This window comes from Pyrgilauda ruficollis, unplaced genomic scaffold (assembly GCF_017590135.1).
Source record: "Pyrgilauda ruficollis isolate IOZ18807 unplaced genomic scaffold, ASM1759013v1 scaffold120, whole genome shotgun sequence".
Lineage (NCBI taxonomy): Eukaryota > Metazoa > Chordata > Aves > Passeriformes > Passeridae > Pyrgilauda > Pyrgilauda ruficollis.
Window position 1 is genome coordinate 1,266,842 of NW_024510322.1, and position 23,139 is coordinate 1,289,980.

The window sequence follows — 23,139 nt, forward strand, 5'->3', positions numbered from 1 at the left end:
ACAGCTCACTGAGCAGCAACCGCTGCTAGAAAATAAAGCCCTGAGAGAATCTGGTCAACCAGACTTCACTTGTGTTAGGTTTTTTCCTTGTTTCATAGATCCTAATGATCCTGGCAAAAAAAAAAAAAAAAACAAAAAAAACCAAACAAAAAAAAAAAAAAACAAAAACCAAAAAAAAAAAAAACAAAAAACAAAACAAAACAAAAAAACAAAAAAAAAAACCCACAAAAAAAAAAAAACCAAAACAAAACAAAAAAAAAATCAAAACAAAACAAAACACAACCAAAAAAACCCAACCTGTCTTGCCCTGTTGCCTGCTAACCCCAGCTCCCACTGACTCCTGGCTGTCTGTATGCCTCCCTCTCCAAACTGCAGGAAATGGGGGAATTCACAGGCTCTACTCTTTGCCCAGAAAAATGGATAGTCTCTTCTCTTAGATGCCTTACCCAAAGGTGGCTGTGAGCCACTGCTGCCATGAAGGGAGGGACCCCCCTGGCATCCTCACCGTTGGTGTTTGCTGCTGCCCATCCCTCGTGCAGCTTGGTGGGGAGCCAAGTCCGGGAAGAGACCGGTTTAAGGCTATTCCAACCCAAAATCACTGGCATGGACGGCAGGGCTGTCAGCTTCAGTCGCTGGTGAGGTCGGTGCCCCTCCAGCGGCCCTTGGAGCGCGTTTGGCAGGAGTGTCTCCTCCGCTCCGAGCAGAGCCCCGGAGCTGCGGCAGGAGCATCCCCTGGGCTCTGCAATCCGCATTTCACCGCCAAGGTCAGGAGCTAATGGTGACCTTTTATTCCCTTGCTGAGGAGAGCAGCTGGTGCCCTCAAGTGGTAAATCGCAGGAGGAGAGCGGCAAGGCCGTGCGAGCCGGCCTTGGGCCGCCGAGCCGGGGCTGCGGGGTGCCTGCAGCGGTTCGGGCACTTCTGACCACGCTGTTTTGCCCTTGCAGGACGAGACGCCGTGGTGATCCTGGTGGGAAGGACGCTTTGTTCCCGACGGAGCGGGGACACCAGCGGCACACAGACCTGGGCAGCCACAGACGCTCGCAAACTTGAGCCACCAGCCTGTTCGTAGGGCCGGTGTAGCGCCTGGACACCAAACATCCTTCCTTGACTGTGTTCTTGGTCAGCTGGAAGCCCCCCAGAAATCTCCGTGAGACTAGATGGAGCTTGCTTTGGACCTGCAGCCCCACTCCAGCATGTCCCCAGGGGCTGTGGGGGGCCGCAGCATACTACAAGGGAGCCGAGTGGGGCCGGGGCTGAGGCCGTGAGGGGATGCCCGGGGACAGCGATGCCCATCACACAGGACAACGCGGGGGTCTTCCTGCCCCTCCTGTGCCAGTGGCTGCAGAACAGCCGGCGGGAGGGGGCCGAGGGAGCCGAGCAGCAGCTCTGCCGCTCGGCCGTCCAGAAGCTGAGCGAGTACATCCAGCTCAACTTCTCCGTGGACGAGAGCAACCTGCAGCCAGGGAGCTGTGGGACTTTGGATACGGAGATCTGCACCATGTACCTGGCCCAAGAGATGCGGAAAAATGAAGTCCTGGGCTTGAGCTTTGGGAATATCCCTGCTCTGGGGGACTATGGGGAGAAGCGTCGGGGAGGAAAGAAGAGGAAGGCGCATAAGGGGCCTGTGCTCGACGTTGGGTGCATCTGGGTGACAGATTTGAAGAAGAACAGCCCGGCTGGGAAGTGCGGGAGAGTGCGCCTGAAAGACGAGATCCTTTCTCTGAACGGGCAGCTGATGGTCGGTGTGGATGTCACCGGAGCAAGGTAAGGGTGGCAGAGCCACCAGCAGCAGCTGCCTCTGGTGCCACATGCTGCAAGTCACAGTTGATACTGATGGAAGTCCAGGAGAAGAGGTTTTGGCTTTTGCTTTCCAGCCCCTGAGAGGGCCCAGGGTTCGTTCTTAAGGTCTTGTAGAAAATAAATAACAAAAGCAAATTGATAATTAGTCTACGTGTGCTACTCACACTTCCGATGGAAAATTTTCAGGGGTCACTGGGTCAAAAAATTACATATAATAATCACCAGAGGGGCATTAAAGTAGGACCCTTCCTAGGTTTGTATAAAGCTATTTTCTTAAGAAAAAATGAACACAGACGCAGCAGCACTGGAAAATATTTTTATAGGTGGTCATATTTGTTGTTGAATTATCTCAGTTGAGGGAAGGATTTTTGACAGCTAAATGTTGTCTGAGATTTTCTCAAAGCAAAACATTTTTGTGTTTTCCAGTTTGGAACAACTTCATTTTAATAAATTCCCTTTGATTTTAATGCATTTTCTCTCTTCTGATGTCTCCTGACCCAGAAAACTAGAAATCTTTAAGAGTTCAAATCAAAAATTAAGATTCTTGCAATGATACAGATTATTCTTGTGGTGTTTTTTTGTTTGTTTTTTTTCTTTTAGTTCAGCTGTTCCATGCTGTAAAATCAGTTATTGTCCCAGTTTTGTTCTTTGTGGGCTGATAGACTTTCTCACATTACCCTTTGCAAAGGCAAAACCCTTTCTCTGCTGTAGATGAGGATATAAACGTTCATTCATACCTGAGGTTACATTCATACCTGAGGGCATGAAATCCTCCCGCTCTTGCCAAAAGGGAATTTATTAATTTGTTTTGGAGGTGGACACTTTTGGAAACCAATTCCTAGTGAAGTGACCCCAACAGGCAGGATCACTTCACTTGAATGTGGCAGGAGTTTGGGCTGACTGTCACTCCCAGTTCTGACATGTGGCAGAATAAAAGTAGTGACTCCTTAATCTGTGGGTACTGGGCAGCTCAACCTTCTATGGTTTTACAGGTATGAAGACAACTCTCTGTAATTCCTAGCTTGTGATTCAAAAAGTCAATTCATATTGGTACTCTGACAGTATCAATCAGTGGCACCTTCGAATTGGAGAGTGTTTATGGCAAAAGGCAGTTAGTTTGCTGTTTCCCCTTTGTCAGATGTTACTGTTTCTAAATACAAGGGAATTGCTTGCAGTGGGCCGCAATAATGTTATCTTATTAATAATGCAAAATGACAGATAATAGCCAATGAAGTTGAAAATATGTGGATATCTGTCCTTTTTGGCCTGTCTCTGAAGGCTTAATTTAGAGCTTTTTCCTTTTGGGAAGCTCTGTTATTAAACCAGCAAGCCGTGACTACAGCTGATGGGAACCAAGTGCTCCATTTTCCTTACTTTTTTTGGCCATTACAAAGGCAGAGTTTTGGTAGTATGGAGACAGTGTTGTTCTTAAAATCCTATTTTAGAATATTCAACATCCAATTTAGGCCAAAACTTAGGACATTTCATAGTCAAAACCTGCTTTATTTTCAGCATACAAAGCATCTTGCCTAACTTGACTGCTGTTTGACAAGGGTGATGGTGATGGATGACAGTTTGGGACCTTGAGGATGCTCCCAGTTTGGAGAGCTGGCTTTTTCCTGTCAGGGAGCTAGCTGGCAGCTCCAACCCCACATTGTGCATCTGAAGTTCTTGAGGATGCTTTGAGAGTCTTTCAGTAGCCTTCTCCACTGGGGTGCTCAGAAGGGACATAATTCTGTCAAGCTTTACAATAGGCTGAAAGGCAACATCAATTTGCCTTCTGGAAAGACTGCTTCCAAGGAGAAGCTTTCCTGGGGAATTCCATATTGCTGCTGTGGTGGAAGTAGCAGAGCCCTTTTCCCCTTGATTTTTCAAGTTGTTGTTGGGGCGGGACAGCCCACTAAATAGTAGTTCTGACTTAGTTTCTGACTGCCTCATTATTCCATGGCTGAGTGAGAAACACTTCCAGGTCGATACAAGGGGCTGTGGGTGCTCTGATTTGTGGTGTGATTTACTTAGTGGAGCCTGCACATGGTCAGTGAAAGTAAAATACTGCCTGAGCTCCTGCAGCACCAGGTTGGACTGTGCAAGCAAAATCACTGCTTGTGTGTTTATTCCACACCTGCCAAGTGTTCCAGGGCAGCCCCATCTTGCCTGATGAAGGAGTTTTTCACACTGATGCTATGGGGAATCTTCTGATCTATTCCCTTAACAGTGGAGGATTTGGTATGGGGGTCTCACAGCTCTGCCATTTCCCACCTCTGCAGCAGGGTTTGCAGAAGTGTTCTCGCATACCCTGGGCTTCATGTAACCTCAGCTCTAGCTCCAGCCTGCCATCCAAACTGTCCCTGTTCCAAGGGACAGTTTGACAGTGAAACTAACACACCAGAAAACAAGAGAGAAGAGGTGAGGGCACACAGTGCCTTCTGCTGGCTGTCCTATGGATATGGGCAGCCTCTAGAGGATGCAGGGGCAGATGATTGGAGCTGGAACAGACTGGGCAGCCCTGGACAGACAGGACTGTTTTGGCACCTGCCTGGTGTGCCTGCAGCTCCTCATGTCTCAGAGTAGTGATGGGGTCAGACTCAGTAAGAGCAGCACAGTAGTTACTGGAGGAGCCAGCTGTGAGTACTACTCATCTATCTCTTTCCTTGCTAGGAAAGCTGAATATGACTTCTTTAAAGAACAGTTATTTATTTAAATTCCACCTGATTTCCATGTAAACAGCAGAGACGGGTTGATTATTGCTGAACTTGTTTCTTTTATTTTTTTTCTTTCTTTTAATTTAGAGAAACATTATGCAGTAATAAAATCATCAAAGCTCTTTGCTTAACAGGGTATTATTACATTAGAGAGGAATAATGTAGGTGGTGTCATTTTTAGTGATGTTAGTGATTGAGGGAAAATTATTGCTCTCTTTAGAGTTAGCAAATTGTGTGTCTATCAAACACAATTGCTGGGAAATGAGCTGTATTGGAATACTGAACAAAGGTTAGTCAAAACTCTGCCTATTTATTTGTCTTCTGTCTATACAACTGTGTCTCTAAAATACGTGGGTTATGTTCCCCCAGACAACAACTTCCTATGTATTTTGGATCTACTGTATTCATTTTGAGCTATTACTCACTTACTGAAGGGAGGCCTTTAGTTTTTCTGCAAATGACAGATGAATCCTTCATTTCTTGAACATAACTGAATGGGGCTTCATTGAGTAAGTCCTTGGAGCACTGCAAAAAAAAAAAATCATTACTATAATTCAGTTTGAAATATTTGATTATGAATTTTATCAAGCATAGCTGCAGTGCTTGGACACAGCTATCGTATACAGTTAATCTTTAAAATCAGTGCTAAGTAGATTTTCAAATTCATCCTTGTAAAAAGCAAACTAAGATACATTACCAGTGTTGACAGTGTAGTAGAAACATGAGTTCTTATTATAATTTTGTCGCTGAGAAAACCCAACCATTCCTTCAAGATACCATCTTTCTCATTGCCAAAAATTACCAAACATTGCCATATGTGAGAATACAGTCAGAGAAGTGGCTGGCTTCTTTTTAACCCACAAACTGGAGTTGCTTCCAAAAAAACGAGGAGAGAAATATTTTGACAGCCATACCTTTGCACAGTGCTTTCTTAGTCTGTCCTCTTCAGTCAGTGTCCTGGGAGGAGTTGCTAAGATTCCTCCTCAGAATAGATAAGGCATGCCAGATTTCAGGGAATTCAGTTTATTTTCAGAGATACTGAGAAGGACCTTCAGGAATCAGGTCTGCAATTGGGAGGGACCTTCAAGTGCCACTACTGAAAACAAGTCTTTTACTTTACCTGGAGCTGAGGGTTTTCAGTAGAGCCAAGGTCTTTCCTGAATGGTTGTTGCTGCTGCACATCTTATGTTCATTCCAGCCTCCAGGATAGCTGGAACTATGAAGATGAAATCCTGCTCCTCCTCACATGTCAATGCCATTAGTAGGTGTGTGATATATGGACATTCTAAGCACAGTCCTGCTTCTCTGTAAGTGCTAGCAGCTTATTACAGAGGACAATTCAAAATGTCCAACAAAATTACAGGTCTCAAAATGTGCATAGCACTCTGTGCTGCCTGCTGTGGCAGTCATTAACAGTCCTGGGCTCTGCTGGGTGAAATGCTGATGTTCTTTGTCAAAAAAGGAGTTCTTGCTGGTGCTGGAAACAAATCATGCAGTTCTTGGCTGTAATTAGAGACAGATTCTGCCCTGAACAGGGGTCTTCACGAGGGCAATCTTCTTTGTTCCTGTGCTGTGACCCCTGCAGAAAAGGAGCAGACCTGTACCTGCAGAGCAGTGCATGGGCTGTGGGTCTGGGAGCAGTGACGTATTTGCTGTGTCTAAGAAGAGCTGCTCAAAAATCTGAGTGTGATTTGAAAACTATTTTGTCTGAAGACAAACACTTTCAAGGCACTTTTTTATTGAGACTCCCTTTCTTCAGAAGTTTGAATGGGATTATTTTTAAAAAATAAACTGCTCTGCCCCTGCAGTAGAAATATTTTCTTGCTGGGAGAAACATCCTTCCCCTCCAAATGCGGTTACTCTTTGATATTCAAGTGCTCCAGTTTTGCATTTTCCATGGGGCACTGCCTCCTGCCATGCTGTGTCGAGGCACTGTCACGGCCTCAGGAGGCTGGATGTCCTTGCCATGACTGCTTTGTCCCTGTCCTGGCAGCTGCAGTTGTCTCTGGAGCATCTGCAAGATTTTGTTGCACTCCGTTGCTCATCAGTGTTGTTCAAAATGCATCCCTGTGCCCCTCCTGATGTGTGGGGCTGGGATACTGTGGAAACTCCCTCAGCACATCAGCTGCAGCCCTCAGGCCACATTTTGGGTAACAAACCCATTCCTTAGCAGGGTTGGCTGTTGGGCTGCATGAATGCCTGTCTTATGGTGGAAGGGGGTAGTTGAGGTCTCTCTGCCTATGATGGGGTTCTGTTTCATTGGAGTTTTTGGGGATTTATCTTCCTGGCAGTGCAATCTCCTTTATATCTTTTTTATTGCAGAAAAATCACCCCAAGAAAACTATCACTGGTCATCACAGAAAGTTTTGTCTAACAGCACCCCCACCTCCCAGGCACATCGGGTTGCATGGATAGATTACTCTGCTTTACTGTGTTTCCTCACCTCCTTCCTAAAGCAAAAGTGCTGTCAGCACTAAGTGCTGCTCAGTATAGGCAGCTGCTTTTCCTGGTCTTAGTAGGGCCTTCTCTTGGTTATGTCCACAAGAAAATATTTTTGTTTTAATAGGAAAAATAATGGAAATTTATCCTGTACCTTTACCCTTGGCCAAGAGGCAAACATTTCCATGTGAGCTCCTTGTTAAAATATTAATAGCACTGACTACATAGCGAAAAATAAATACAGTGGTCCTGGAGACTACAGCCTCCAAATGCAGTCTCAGGGAATAGAGTTCTCTTAACTGACGTAAAAAATACCCCCAACCTGTAGTGGAATTGAATTAGTTTCCTTTTTTATATCATATTACCGATCTTAATGCTGTTAAGTGATGGATCAGGGCACAGAGGTTGAAACCTGGGGCTTGTTATCATGGGCAAGGATGAGAGGCCTGTGCTGATGTGCCCTCTTGGCTGCCTGGTGCACGGGTCCTGAGGATGGAAAATAAGCAGCACATAGGGATTTTGGCTGAGTGTTTTCTCATCCTGTTGAGCTGCTGTGAGCTGGGATACAGTAAATGTGTGCTGAACCTGCACAAAATGAGAGAAAGCCTATGGATGTCTAACATTTGCAAGGCACAGCCTAAGTCTTACTGTGCTCCTGAAGTCTGGAGTGTGAAGTCCCCTCTGAAGCATGGCTGCTGTATTTTACACTTATAGTGGATATAAATCCCCTACCTGATAGCGGATATAAATTCCTCTCTCTCCCCTCCCTGAAAATATGGCAGGACTAAGAAACTAAGAAAGAGATGTTTTTGTTCCCTTCTTTTATGTTTCCTGGAAGGTATGAGCAGACTTAGCCACACGTGTTGAGAAATAAATTGCTCTGAAGAAATGAGCTTTATTCCAAATCCTCTCTTAAGAGCCAAAGTCTTAAATAGAAGGTCACTAATCCCCAGACTCAGCAGAGATCATTTAGCTGGTTTGTCCTCTTTGCTTTATTAATCTGAGTGTATGTTCACTCGGTTTCCCCTCCTGACCCTCCAGTTCCTGCCATCCCTCTCAATGTCCCCATGCCAAGCTTCTGTGGAGGTACAATTCATTCCCTTGTAGCAGTGGCCATTAGCAACATCCCATTACCACAACTGCCTCCTTAACAGACTTTCTGAACCCCTCAGCCGCCTCAAATTTGCATCTTATTTATCTTCTTGCTCAGATGAATTTTATCTAAACGCCATAAAAAATGATGGAGGGACTTCCACTGATTTAAATAGCTCACATTCTCTATGTGTTTGCATATTTGTCCAAAAATTTAGGGATCAATATGCCCGTCACTGCCCTCTACACAGTGTCAGCACTGAACAGAGCTGGCCTCTCTCTAGAAATCGTGATTCCCCGGGAGCATACATTTATAACTAGGCAACATCCTCAGGTTATCTGCCAAAATTGCTCCCAGCCCTGCCTCTGCACACTTGCTTTTCAGAAGCATTGCATCAGGCTTGAAAAAACTTGGACAGTGGTTGGTGGTGTTGCCTTAGGAGGTGTAAAAACTTCAGAGGTTATAGAGAGGGTTTTTTCTGTGTTTTGTTTTTGTTTTAATGAGCTGTGAAAGTTCTGATTAGAAATCTGTACCCAGTGTATGGCTGTGCTTCTCCATTTAATTTGCTGTTCTGATCACGCTGCAATTACAAGAGAGCAAGCCCAGTGTTTGGGAGGGAGCTTTGCCCTCCCTGCTCTTCTCTCCCTGCTCATCCTCTGTGGGAACAACCTGTTTTGGTGAGTCAGCCTTGTGCCTTGTCATCTACCTTGATACCAAAGTGCCAGCAGGATCCCTTTTACATCCTGAGTGGGATTTTCAGCCTGACACACAGCAAGCATCTCATGCTCTCAGGTCATCTGGAAGTACAGTCAGGGTGCAGCAGAATGTCGCTAATTGGCAAACTGCTGGAATGTGAAAAATAAGAGTCGCTTTTTTCCACTGCTCAGCCAAGTAACAGGTGAGGCCTTCAGCCACAGCATCAGTTATTTTCACAGCCTCTCCAGCAGTGAGTTTGCTAGCACAGAACAGTGCTTTAGCCATCAATAATTAAAAATACAGATGTTCAAAGACACAAGCAAGGAACATTCTGTGCCCATTATTCCTACTCTTTCTATAATGCTTGTGCCCAAACACACCAGTTTGCCATGTGCAGTCATTCACAGCATCTTCTAAACTGTAAATGTGACTTTCTCTTCATTCTCTGGGAGTCCAGAATTTTGCAGAAAGCAGGCTGTGGGCTAAAGATTGATTTTCTTGAGACAGAAGCTCTGAGCTGCTTCAAGAGGAGGAGGTGACTGGAGCCAGGTTACTGGATGGCAGTGAGAATCCTGGGAGGTTGTCCTTTTCCACCTGTACTGACTGATGTGCCACAAGCCCTGGAAGGAGATAGCTTCTCCAGTCTTCATTCAAATAGTTTTTCTTACAGCATGATCTAAGTGAGCAGCATTCTCATTCTTAGATGTCCTGCAAGCAGGCCATGATCATACCTTCTTGCCAACCTCTGGGTGTGACATTTGCTGTCCTGAAAGATGGACTAGAACTGAACTGTGACCCTCCAGAGCTAAAAGCATTAACAGTGATGGCAGCTTAAAACCCACTTATCCCCTGTCCCTGGAAATGTGACCTGGACTGGAAAGGGCAGGAGCAGGAGGGTTGAAAAACAGTGAACGTTTTTCAAAGACAGTTCCACAATCAGAGGCTCAACATTAGCCTAAGAGAGATGGTTTGTCAACATGAACCTGCCATCTGTGGACATAAGTGAGAGGATAACTACAGTAAACACAGGTGAGATCAGCAAAGAGACAGGTATATAATCACAGAGACAGCTGTTGCAGTGGATGGCTTTTGGGATGGGATTTTTTTTAACATGGAAAGCTCATTGCTTTTTTTAGCTCATGTGACACTTGCCTCCAGCTCCAAGCAGTATCACATGCTCCTTGAGACTTATTTTTCTGTCTCCTTTTTATCAGCTGTGGGCTAAGAGGCGAAGGGCATATGTATCAACTGCGGACTCTGCAGTATTGCTTACTGTTCTTCCTTCTTTCTCTGGGTAAAATGTATGATGTTCAGCAGGATCACCTGAGCCTCCGAAGGAAAACATGTTTAACAGACCAGTAACAGTGAAAAGATAAGTCGGCAGGCACTGTGACAAGATTTGGGGCAGTTCAAGAATACCTGTACCTTCCAAAACAGGACAAGAGTAAGGCAAATGGTGACTATTACCAGCAAAATTCACCCTAGAGCATCCAAGACTCGGGAATCCCATCCAACTGAAGCACCTCTAATAAGAATGTGAGAAACTAGGGGTAGATGGAAAATGGATTCAGGCTTTTTCAAAATAAAACAGAATTGTTGAAACATGACTGAAAGAGGTTACTGTTTCAGCTGATGCCTAAGACTCATTTCTATCATTTAAAAAGGTGTCAAGGTCTGGTTTTAACCCTTCTCCATAGTCAGTACTATGATAACCAGATGATCTTCAAAAAAACCCCAAACAAACAAACAACTTGCAAAATAAATATTTGATTAATATAGTAATAACTTTGACCTATGTTTCCTATACCATTACTTGGTCACTGGAATAGGTTCAGATAGCAGGGTAACAATTTGATGAAACAAAAGTCAGGGAAGTCTTCCTTCCCATTCTTCTACACTTTGACCAGTGTATCTTTTTGCCATCATAACTAAAGAATTACTGAGTTATTGCCAATTTTGCGTAGACAGGGCTATTTTTATTCTGGTAACAAAGAGAAAGACAGACATGTGGTAGCCAGTAAACTTTGCGATACCATCTATCTGAATACAGAGCCTTAGGCTAGAGGTTGGGGAATTTTGTCTTGAAACTCGTGAATGACAAATGGAGCCAAACCAGTGTGTGATGTTCTCACTGAAAATGGTTTCTAACAAACACTAATTGTTCTGCTGAAAACAACATTTCATGTTTTCATCTGTGGACGAGTTCTACTGAAACAGATTTTTCTCGGTTTCCTCTAGAGGGCAATGTCATATAAATATTTTAAGCAATTTCTTGGTTCTGTCAATGGGGAATTTTAGCCTGTCTTATCTAGGAATTTGCAAGACAGCAGTGAAAATTGTTTCTTTACATGCTTTTAAGATATGTATATACGTGATATAATCTGATTCTCGGGCTTGTAGAGTGCAGTAGCTAATCCCTTTAAGAAGCAAGAAATATGTTGTGCATTTTGGGTAAATTTGGCTATTCTGGAATGCAAAGAAGGAACTGCTGATGAAGACTTGACTCTCTTCTACACCTGTGCAGCTTCAAGGACTTCTAGGAACTGTCCCTTATGTGACAAATGTAAAAAAGATTATAATCCAGTCGTCTAAGAATGAAGTTGCCAGTTGTTGTAGCTTATGTCTGTAGCTGGAACTTCAGAGCAGAGGATAAATCTAAATACCAAGTCTAAATGGTTCATAAAACCTAGGAAACAGAAAGGTATTGTGTTATTTATTTCCGTAAGAATTTATGCACATATTCCTGGGTTTACCAACTGTATTGCTTGTTTGATGGATGCTAGTAACAGCACAATTTCCAAATTATTTGTCCACATAAACAGCTGCTAAAATACCTCAAAGGTGGTCACTCTGGACCTTAGTAATTTAATTTAAGGGGCATTTTTAGTCATTGTAGTATAAAAATGGTAACTATAGATAAAGGCTGTTTTGTTTTCCTTAAAGCTTACAGGTAGGATTTGAAACATACTTCCATGGGCATAAATTTCTTTTTTGACACCTGTATCATTATCTTCCTTCCTTCTCCCAAACTGACATTAGTAAAATTAAAATTTGCTCTTGACATTGCAACATGTCAAAATGACTTTAGGGAAATCCTTTCACAGTTTTGTCTCTTTTCTCTCCTGATGGCGACTAGTCCTTTGGAGATTCACCATAATGGCTTTACTGGACTGTTTTGCAAATCCTGTACATTTACTGAATTTGTGGGTTAACATTCTTGATAAAGTATTTTTTCAAAATAGTAGCAGGCAATCTGCAGTTATCAGGTTCTCTAAATGAATAAACCTGTTTGCTTTTCCCCAAAGAGGAAACACAATTAGTTGAAGTAAAACACTTATTCCCCAAAGTGCTTCATTTTGAAAACAATGGCCTGTGAATAAAAAAGCAGTATTTGCCTTGGCTTCAAAGCCTGCAGGCATTAGGTACCAAAGTAAGATTTGCCATCTACTTTTGAGTAATAGCAACTCTAAGAAAAATCTGAGGTTTTCTGTAGGCTTTAAAAGCTGAAATAGGTGAGAATTGCTTTTTAATTATTGCTGCTGGCCAGGCAGGACTTTTTCCTAAACTCTGCCTTAAGAAAAGTACGATAAGCAGTTTGCAAATGTTAAATTCCTGGGAAAAATTTTAGAGACCTTAGAGGACGGTAAATATTCTTAGTTTCATTTCTCCTGCTGCATGAGAAGCTTCCTGTTTGAACCTTATATTCATCACCACCTTGATTTAGGGCTTGTGTTTAGATCTCACTCTCTCTAAATTAGCTGGCAGCTTACTGCTTAATCACAGGGGGATTATTCCTTACCGGCTGAAAGGAGCTGTGTTTGGGGCTGTGGGTGTGTGGGAAGGTTGTTCACCCTGGGCTGGGTTCCCTCTTCGTGGGTAGCCCAGGGAATGTCACGCCTGCATGGCTGCAGCTACTGAAGGAGCCACCAAGGCTCACAGCTTCATCCTCTCCTCGCCCCCTCTGCCTTCCTTGCTGGTGAGTGCTCTGCAGTGCAGCTCTCTTGCTGCTGTGCCCGACCTCTGACAATTCCATAACACCACGGGTTTTGCTGGAATGCCTTCCCACTCCAATTTGCCTCCCAAATTTCCTCCTGTCCCAGCTCTACACTAAATAGTCTAATCCCAAGTCTGGTTTTCTGTTGTGGCCTGCATTTGGAAAGTAAGTGGTGTATTTTCAGCAGAGCAGAAAATTATTTAGTAATCCAGTTTCATCAGGATGAACTATATGGTTAAAATAAATCAGATTTCAATAGTTCACCAGTGATGCTGTGGAGAAAGAAATAATAGTTAAAAAAGATGTACAGATGCCAAATGGATTAGAAGTTAATGGCTGGTATATGGAATCCTAAATCAACAAGGGTTTACTACAGGGCTCTACCTTTAAAAGGACTCTATATTATATAGTGGATAAGAAAGGTGGAATATCAGTGCTTTATAAGAACGATTTTGTGGCTTAAATCCTTTCTCTGATGACCTGAGAAACAAAATATGAACTGTGGAAATTAATTTAGGGAGCATCATCACTAAGAAAAAAATCATGCAAGTTAGAGAAGTAAACATCTCTCTTCAGACAGGTAATTTCAGATGAGCTTCAAAACAAAAGAGGTAAATGACAAGAAGATAGAAAAAATTTAGGATGGAAGGAGGACTTAGAAATTCATTAATCCTGGCTGGATGAATAATAATAATAAATGTTTTGTCTGATTTGTAATTAAATTAGATATCACTATCTGTTAAAATGATTCAGCCAGCTCTAATAACCAAGGAAACGAATCCTGAGTCCAGGTGTTAGCTCCCATACTCCCTGAGGTTTTCGTGGCCTCAGGGATATTCTCTCATTTAATGATAGTATCAATAATAGTATTAAAGAATATGAAAAGTAATAGTCTCCCTTTTTTATAATCTTCGACATGCAGAGCAGCACACCTGGGTCTCACTGTCCATGTCCTACATCAGGGGAATCATGCGTGACTTTGCAAAGCCAAGTGAAGATCTCCTCTGGTTTAAAAAATGTCATATACTGTGCTATATATGGAGTCATAAGCTGGTGTAAGAATCCAGCATGAATGCAGTGTAAAGAACTAGTTTAAATTCCATGTAAAGTTTTGACTTCTTTACATTTTAGTGGCATTTGCTATTTGCATGTAGCTCATGCTGCTGTCTACAGTAGGCCCATGCTGGTTCCGTCTTCACCTTCCATTTCTCTTCCACATGCTTCTATTTTAAATCATTGACTTGTGAGTTATACTTTCATAAACTGTGTATGACTTAGAGCTATGTATCTACCTCCTGTCAGGGTCTTACAGCCTCATGGATAGCACGTGTGGACTTAAGAAGTGTTGGGTCCTGGTCAAGCCTTTTCCCCATGCTGTGAACAAGTCACAGCCTCGGTGACAGGAAGGTGGTGACAGCAGCTCACTTTCTGCAGGTGCTTGAGCTCTCAGGGGGAAAAGCACTCTATTAAATGCTGGGGTTTATGGCAGAGAGTTTCTTTCCAGGTACTTGTTTGTCTGGTGCAGGGTTATAAAGTCAGAGTACCTTCACAAGGGCTAAAATTCTTTGAAATACCTGTTTCTGCAGAAGTATATTTGAGCAATATCAATAAGCTCTAGCTTAGGAGATACCTGCCTGGTTATGAATTTAGCTATTATCCAGTCTTCCCAAGCATCTCCAAGAGGCGTCCATGTACAAGAGCAAGATTTATTTACATGTAGAGTTTCCTAGAGTAATGACAGAATGGAAAAACTGAATTCTGTTTTTCCGAGGCCTTGAAGCCAAAACCCTGTCCTTTCCTGTGCCTACTGCTTGCTATGTGGGGAAAAAAAAATCCAAAAACAAAACCAAAAAATCCCCTCAGCCTTGTTTTTGTCATGGTGATCTAGCCAACACACAGCTGAAGTCTGATTTCCATATACAGTGTTTGAGATTTGTGGTGAACTGAGAAGGTCTGAAGCCAATCCTGCTGGAGCTGCCAGTTATCTGGTTGGAGTGCTTGCTCCAGTTTATAAAACTTTGCATATTATACCTTACTGCATTATCTTTTAGAGCTGAAATGGTGAAAAAGTCTCACAGGGTGGAAGACTTTGGATGGGGGTTTATTAAAGAAAAAAGGGGCCACTTTATGGCTTTATTGGATAAAATGTGATTAAATAGTTTCCTGTTTAACACAACTCTTATTTTGTGAGAACTTCCTTGCAAGTATGAACAGGCTAATTGGGAAGCTGAGGAGGAACCAGTATCAAAGGTAAGTGTGTGAGAAAAACAGGATTAGATATAACCATATTAATTCATTGCATGGCAGACACATACTGGGAGCAGCCTGGTAATGCAGGGACCATTCTGCTACCCCAGCTCCCAAACTTTACCCTCTCTCGTGGTCACTTCACACGTCTCCCTTGCTTTGTGGTCCCTGGTTTGCCAGTCAAGGAGCCCATAGGGTATGTGCAGGAGTGATGTGGGAGTTTCAGGTGCAGACACAGGGAGGAAGTTTGTATGTAGTCCATGGAATACTGTTTCTGGGGTTCCCCCAGCCTACTTCTCTGGGGACTAACTTGGTGCATGGAATGGGACAAAAAAGTGGACGTGAGGTTTGGCTGAGTTTCCTTTTTTGTCACATTTTGCTGCATGCTCTTTCAGCAGCACTCATCAAAGTAGCCTGGAAATTGTGTCCTGGAGAAATAGCTTGATTGAATATATAAGTTTTAAACTTAGCATTGCTCTTATTTTTCCCCAGGTTGCCTGCATTTGGAACTTTTAACCTTTAGATTGTGCCAATTGATCAAAATGTTCCTGTGTCATTACTAAAGCTTGATTTTTATTTTTCTTCTCTTTCAATTGATGGCAAAATCTGCCTCTGCCTTAGGAGGAAGACTTGGAACTTTACCAAATGAAAACCTGAAGCCAAAGAATAGCATTTGTTGTTTGAAGTACCTCTTCTTTCGTAGTACAATCAAAAGGCAAACTATTTTTCGTCCCTTGTGAAATGGTTACATATTCATTCAGGGGGAAGGAGGTGAATCCCAAGTGTGGGAGATAGAGGAGCAGTTCCTGATTTTCATACGTGTAAGCATTATGGCAAGGCAGATTGATTAACTGAAGAGGTGAGTCTTGGTTTATGACCATGTAAAAGGAGAATTGAACCTGCAGGATGTGTTCTCAAATATGATCAGCTACCACGGATTGGTCCAAAAGAAAACATCACACCTTAAAAAAAAAAAAAAAAAAGAAAGTCATAAATCTTCAATCCAAAAAGATTAAGAGATAGCCTAGGGAAAAATCCAAAAGGGATCAGAAATCCAAGAAGGATCCTGCCCATGGAGCCCATAGGCACAGTATCTGAGATCTACAATCAGTACCAGATGCTGCTGATACGTGATGTGGATCTTGTAACAAAGAAATGCTGGCCCATTCAGCCCAAGCAGGAAGCCTTGCAGATTAAATTTGTATTAGTTGGAGCCTGTAGATTGCTTTTGCAAGCAAAATTGAGCCTGGGTGTTAAGATGATCTGGATCAAGAAACCCAAATTAGGTTTCCTCCTTAAAGAGGAATGAGCACATTTTGGCACCAGTTTTCATAACGATTTTAGAAAGAAAATATTTGGAAACAGATGCAGTATGTTTCTGTATATTAAATCCAGTCTGTGAAATAAAGCTACTCTCTCTGACTGCACAGAATGGTCAGAAGACTCCTGGAACAAAATCCCCCCTAAATTGTATGTGTGTTTTAAGGAAGACTCTTTGAAACATTAATAAGTGGCGAGTAGATGGCATATTCTGATATGTGCTGGGAAGTATGCGCAGATGAAATGCAGGATGGTTTGCAATGTTTAAAAAGCAAACAAGATCTGGGCTTCCACTTGGAATATCATAAAGATCACAGCACATTACATTAATGTAGGCTATTCTAGCATAAAATGAAAGCCACAATCTCTGCAGCCCTGGTCTAGAACACCGGGGAGGGTAATATAAATGACTCCAGGGTGGAGCACAGGTTGATGGAGGGGACAGCCTCTGTTGTAACCTACATTATTTTTGTTGTTATAGAGAAGGGAAAAGTGTTGCTTTCACAGGAAATCCTAGAGAGCAAGCACATAAGGACAATTAATGGGGAACTTGGGAAAGTTAATTCCTGAACTGAGAGCTTGTGTAGCCCTACCTGCTACACAAGTCTTGCTAGCTGGGGTGCTGGCAGTGCAAGTAGGGCCTAAGCATTCTGCTGGGTGTTTGCAAGGGAGTAAAACACTCTGTTCCCTGGTTTTCTCTGAAAACACACAGTGCCAGAACTTGTGTTACTCACCTTGAGATGTGTTTGAGAGTTGGTGCACTCCTGGTAGCCTTCTTTAGCAGAGGGTCTGGCCTTGCTGCCCCTGTCCCAGCATTATTCTGCAGTCAAGGTAGTGACAGAGGCTGGGAACTGGCACCAGCCCTCCTCTCCATGGTCCTTCCCTCTCTTGTCTTTATCTTATGCTTAATCTCCCTTATGCTTTTTCTGGGATGTGTGGTCATGTTCCATTTTGTGTCATGGCTAAATGATTTCCAACACTGCAAGTGAGGGAAAGCAGAGTGAGCACCTGGAGGCACTATCCTGGAGCAGATTGCCAGCAACACCTTGATGGGCTAGTTGCTCTCTTGCCCAGATCAATTTCCTCTGGTAGTTTTGGAAATCCCAGTATGAGACCTGAACAGTCACAAGTGTGCAGAACCCTTTCCAGCCTGCAGCAGCACCTTGCTACCTCCAGTAGTTGGGGTTGGTAGATCTGAGGTACATTTTTCCCCTCTCTGGTGATCCTTTGAGATTATAATGAGATGTACATCGTGCTCTGTGTGTACAGAGAATACTCAGATGGCTGTTCTTGTGCAAAGGAAACAAACCCCCCAATAGCTGAACACCCTGTGCAACATTTTACACTCAGCAGAGTTTAGTGGAGTTAAAAATAGTTCTTGTTGTCAAAATATTTCTTGTTATTAAAAATGTCCTTAGGATACGTTATGAAGTGGTAACCTTTGGACATTACAGGGTAAGGAAAAATCAGAACATAGTCTTTAATGCTGAAAAAAAAAAAGTTTGTCTTAATTGCGCAATATGGGAGAAAGTTTAGGAGCAGAGAAAAGTGCCATCACCTTGGGGAGGGGAAGAATGGAATTTAAATGTAGATCTAAGGGTGAGTATGTAATGTAAGATACTATATCTTTGTTAAGTATTTTTTCCTTCGGTGCTTGAAAGTTTACCTGGAAGAAAATGTCTGACTGTGTGTAGTGGATGAAAGTCTTGCTGGGAGTCTTTGAATTCAATGCATGGTAAACTGGCTTTTCATTTTTAATTTGATTTTAGAGGGTAATGTAATTCTAAATTTGGCCTGCAAGTTATAATTTCTAAAAACAAGCTTAGATGTGTGTTTCCACCCTGGGGAAAAAAAAAAAAAAAAAACAACCACTCTTAGTGATAACAGATTGTTTTGAGCAAATGCATGTTCCTGTGTAGAGTCTCAGAACTGGGCCATACACTGTAAAGAAGTGAATGTGTTAAGTGAACAGAAATTTAAATTAAAACAGAGGACATTACTGAGAAAAATGCATACAGTAAATAGGGATTCCGATGTGACAGACAGCTTGATGATTTTTTTTCATTCTAATAACTGTAGCTGGAGTTAAATGTAGCAGATAAGGTAAATTACTTAAAGGCTGTATGATTTCTGGCTTATTGCTCTCTGTTTTACTTCAGCAGTACCAGTACATTTTTTCATCTCTGTTTTCTGGTCTCCAATCTGAGCTATTGCTTTGTATTTTGAAATTAAATACAGTATGCTTAATGCCATGTAAATCACCACCATTGTGAATTGTGTGATATCGTATAGTTCTGGCACTACAAATTCACCTGAATTAGAGAACTGCTGGATGAGAAGGCTTTATCCCAATTTAAAGAAGCCTCTAAATAGATTCTACATGCACATAAGGAAAATAATTAAAAAGTGAGGTCAGAGCGATATAATATAGGTACATTGCATCATGGCTTGGAGTTTCATGGAATATTCTCTAAAGGTAAGTATTTTTAAAATGTATAATTGATTTTTAAAAATAGCAGCTTATAAATAAATTGCAAATGCATAAAATCAGCTCTAATATGATTGCTTACTAAATATAAATATTTTCACAAACAGCTCTCTGCCCTCAAAGCTCAGCCTCTGGCTAATGGAGCGTATATTGAAAATCATATTCCAAAAAGGGGCTTGTAGGGAGTAGTGGGAGAGGGTTATCAATACAGTCATCTTACCTTACATCACTGCAAGGAAACTAGTAAGCAAAAAAAGAAAAGAAAAAGAGTCTACTGGAGACTAGTGATCTTAAATAACTCTTTAAATAACAACTAGCCTTAACATAGGAAGTCACAGTGTCAGCCCTGTGGGACAAAGACCCTACGCCTGTTTTCTCATTACAAACTACTGACTGTATTTTTGGGTGCTATAAAAATAATAATTATGGACAAGTGAATAGAAACATAAAATTGAAAGGTTCAGTTTAATGACAGCTCTCAATATGGTTTCCCATGGATTACTTTCCATATTTTACCTAAAAATCCCTGCCTTCTGTTGTAGAAAACATCTCTGACTGTAGCCCATGTAAGTAAGGAGCACAGATGAAAAGCTTGCTGACACAGAGAGACAGGGCATCAGAATGTCTCCCAAAAATCAGTGAAAAAGCATCTAATTTCCTACTATTTGTATGGTGGCAGGAATAAGTGAGTGTTTACAAATAATTCTAGTTTATGTCTTGTAAAGGCCTGTCTGCCTGCAATTTGCACATAAAACCACACTAAAGATTAAGGGCTGGATTGTTTTCAGGCAAACCTGGAGCTACTTGGAATTTTTTTGGTCAATGAAATTGTTCTGCACACCCCTGAACTTGCAGCCAGCACAGAAAGCCAAGGGTGTAACTCCCAGCTGAGCTCTGGGTGGCTCTCGGGGCATGCTGGCTGTGAGCTGTGGTATTCAGCTCTCCAGGGCTGTTTATAGTAGTTGTGTGTTGAGCTTTTAAACTTGCATTTTTTAAAAAAACACAAACCAACACAAACTACTTTTGTTTTGCTTGTGAGCAGAAGAACTGGAGAGGAAAAGGTTTTCTCTGCGGCAGTCCTCTCATAGAATAAGAGCATGTGGTGCAGAAATGAGGTTTTCTGGAGGTGGTGGCTTCAGAAGCTCGGGAAACTCAGTGGCCTGAATGGCACAGATTGGCCGAGTGAACTGTGAGGAGAGCCACACAGAGGTCAGGGAAGCGATTTTTGTATTTACACTGTCACAGCTGGGACCAGATCGTGGCTTTTGCAGTCCTTGACTCCGCCCTGGCATGCTGGCAGTATTAACCCTCTTTTGTGTCATTTTTGTGGTTTTTTTTGGCTGAGTCCTGAAGTTTGTTGTTTTGTTTCGGGGGAAAAAAAAATGGAACATCCTGTTGTTGTCCTGACTTATATGTGGTCCTGGTGGATGCTTATTGTGTTCTTAAAGGAATTTCTTTTAAATTTGCACATTCATTTTGATGCCCATTGGATCCACAAAAGTCTTGGATCTTGGGAAAACGCTGTATAATTAACTTTATCTTTGTGTGTTGTGTGTCAGGGATGGCAGACAACTGGTGCCCAGGACACAGCAGTGTTGAGAGAATGCAAATGTCTGTGACTGTTGTAAAGAACAAATGTTTCTGGTGCTTCCAGCTTCTGCAGATAATGCTTGAGATAAGGCAAGGCTTAAAAACTGTGCAGTTTAAGGTACTTAGGAACTGAGTTAATACTTAAGAACTTTCCTCAGTTGTTTCCGCAAAGTGTTAACTTCTCATACTCAGACATTAGTAAAACTGATTTTAGGGACATTTGGTTTGTACGAATGTTGCCCTGTGGTGATTTGTGCTATTTGTTGTTTTTCTAAATTTGAATCAAGAATTTATTTGTACAGAGACAATCATAAGGAAAGAGCCAAAAATAATGGCAGTCCCAGAAACACCACGCAGCGCTGCCCCTGTGGTATGGCATGGGATCCAACTGCACCTTAATTAACTAAGCACTGAAGTGGCTTTTTCTATAGCTTTCTTTTGACTGCCTTGGGAAATGGTTTCATCAGTCCACCATCCTTAATTTTCTTAATTTTTCATTTTTGTACTCCTGAAATTCAAGATAGAAATTAATATGATGCCCAACTCTGTGGGGCAGAAGAGAATGATCTGTGCTAAGTAGTTCTTCTTGCATATGTATGAAGCCAATTTTCTTTAGACAGATTTCTTTAGATAAATCAATGCTTTATCTTTATAGAACCGTATGACTCAAATCCTGTTTTGGCTTATAGCACAACAGATTACTTTGAAATGCACAGCTGCGTGTATGTGCGTAAAATATGTAAATGCTATCAATATTCTTTAAAATAAAAGCTAAGAAGATTTAGGGCCCAATCCCCAAAATTTCAGTGGGATGTTGGCTCCTAAACAGACCTAGAAAAGCCCTGCACAGCTGTCACCAAGCTGGAAGGTGTCTAATAGTTCTAGACTTCCCTGATGCCCAAAGAAGCAGTTTCTGTGCTCTCTTCCAGGGTGCTCCAGTCTTGTCTGAGCCTGAGCAGCTCATCTGTCTCCTTGTGCCTTGCGGACCCTGTATGCCATTTCCCTCTCCACTGTGCCTCCTCAGGCCAGTCAGCAGGAGAAGCCACCTTCTCACTCCCTAGGCTGCTTCTGCCAAGGTTTTACCAGGCAGGACTTGGCATTTTACTTTGCATTTGAATAGGAAATCTGGGTCATATTTCGTGGCCCATAGGATAAACACTTCCTTCTGGATCCTACTGGATCCTTCTGGACTTCCAAGTGTGATAGGAGATTGTGCAGAATAACTGCTGTGGTCTCTTTTGTGTTTATGACTATAGCATAAATACTTAGTGACATCAAAAGAGACATCTCAGGGTGTGATTTGTATTCCAAAACTCTTCTGTATTATTATAATAACCAGGTCATGGGCAAAACAAAAACAGTTTTTGGGTGGGGACTCAGAACAACCTCTCCTCCCACATGAATATCCTGAATTTTGGATTCTGTTTTGCACAGAGGAATACATGTAAAGAAGAGGTGATGGGGAGGCCTTGGGCAGGAGTTATCTGGGAGCTACTTATTTTCCTAGGAAAATAATGCTGGTGAACATTTCTCTCCTCTTGAACAGAGGCTATGGAATTTGCTGTCCATATCCTGGATGAACTTCCCAGCCCCTCTGCTGCTCGGAGGACGCATGCAGACATCACAGCCTCCTCTCACTGTGCTCAAAATCTGGTCTCTGCTTTTTAAATGAAGGGGCTTATGAGTTTGGTTTTTTTTTTTTGTTTTTTTTTTTTTTCTTTTTTTTTAACTCGGGAGATGTCAGGCTATGAATCATGATGGGAAGGGAGGCATTTCCTGGTTAGCAGTGTTGAGCCCCAGAAAGTCGCACATCCCAAGAATTGAAAGCTTCCCTTGGGGTTAGCCCTAGGTATGTTAACTATTGGTGTGTTTCGTTTTGGCACCTAATTAACTGCCTGTGCTCTGAGGGAGCTGAGGCACTGACATCAGGCCATGCATTTTGCTCCAAGGAACACAGGTTAGAGGCTCTTCTGTCTCCTTCTGAACTCCTGTCTCCCTCTGAACTCATAGAAGACTGAAAATCACACTGAAAATCCTGAAAAACAGGAGGGACAGTTATTTCTGTGCAGGGTAGTACTTCTGGGAGCCAGAACTGCTGTGAGCAAAGCTAAGCTGTTAAAAGATGGCTTGAGTACAGCATGGGACTCAGCGGAAGAATTTAATCCCTGTCCATCTTGATTACAATTGTGATCTGCTCACTCCTTGGGCAGATATAGTTATACCTTCCCCCACCCAGTTACAGCAATGGGTTTTCCACCTGTATATGGCCAAAACTTCTGTACCAGGCGATGGCCATGTCCACAGCTGTGTAGTTCAGATGGCAGAAGTAGAAAATGTAATACTGGCTTCTGTTAGGTCTGCCGGGAATTAGCTGCCGCACACCTGGAAGATGGCCGTGAGATGTTAAATGACAGCTTGTGATAAAGACACTTGGCTTTGGCACAACAGGCCAGGCTCTGGGGAAGGAAACAGCTCCTGGCAGTTTTGTGGAAGGAGCAGTGGGGATTTTAATTTGGATGCTGTGAGTGAGAAATATTTTCAACGGGGGGGGCGCGCATAAACAGGACACCTCTCAACAGGAGCCTGCTTTGGGTGGAGCAAGTGTGAAAAGCACCGTGTCGAGAGCAGGTCCCGCTGGAAAGCGACCTGTGAAGGTGCCCGAAGGCTGCTCGGCACATCCGCCGGCGGGGGCGGCTGCAGCTCCGGGAGGGGTGGGTACCGGGGGCGAGGGCGCGGCTCTGTCCCCAGGCACGGGCGGGGGGGTCCCTGT

General features: G+C 42.8%; 1 protein-coding gene across 1 annotated transcript in view; it reads left to right on the plus strand.

Annotated features, from left to right (window-relative positions):
* The first annotated feature begins 1,267 nt into the window (after window positions 1-1,267).
* The window catches only part of PDZD2 (PDZ domain containing 2), a 138,067-nt gene continuing 116,195 nt past the window's right edge, over window positions 1,268-23,139 (plus strand). Inside the window, exon 1 of the mRNA XM_041490216.1 lies at window positions 1,268-1,764. Coding sequence (XP_041346150.1) covers window positions 1,286-1,764 — 479 coding nt within the window. The 5' untranslated portion in view covers window positions 1,268-1,285. The remainder of the gene's footprint in view (window positions 1,765-23,139) is intronic.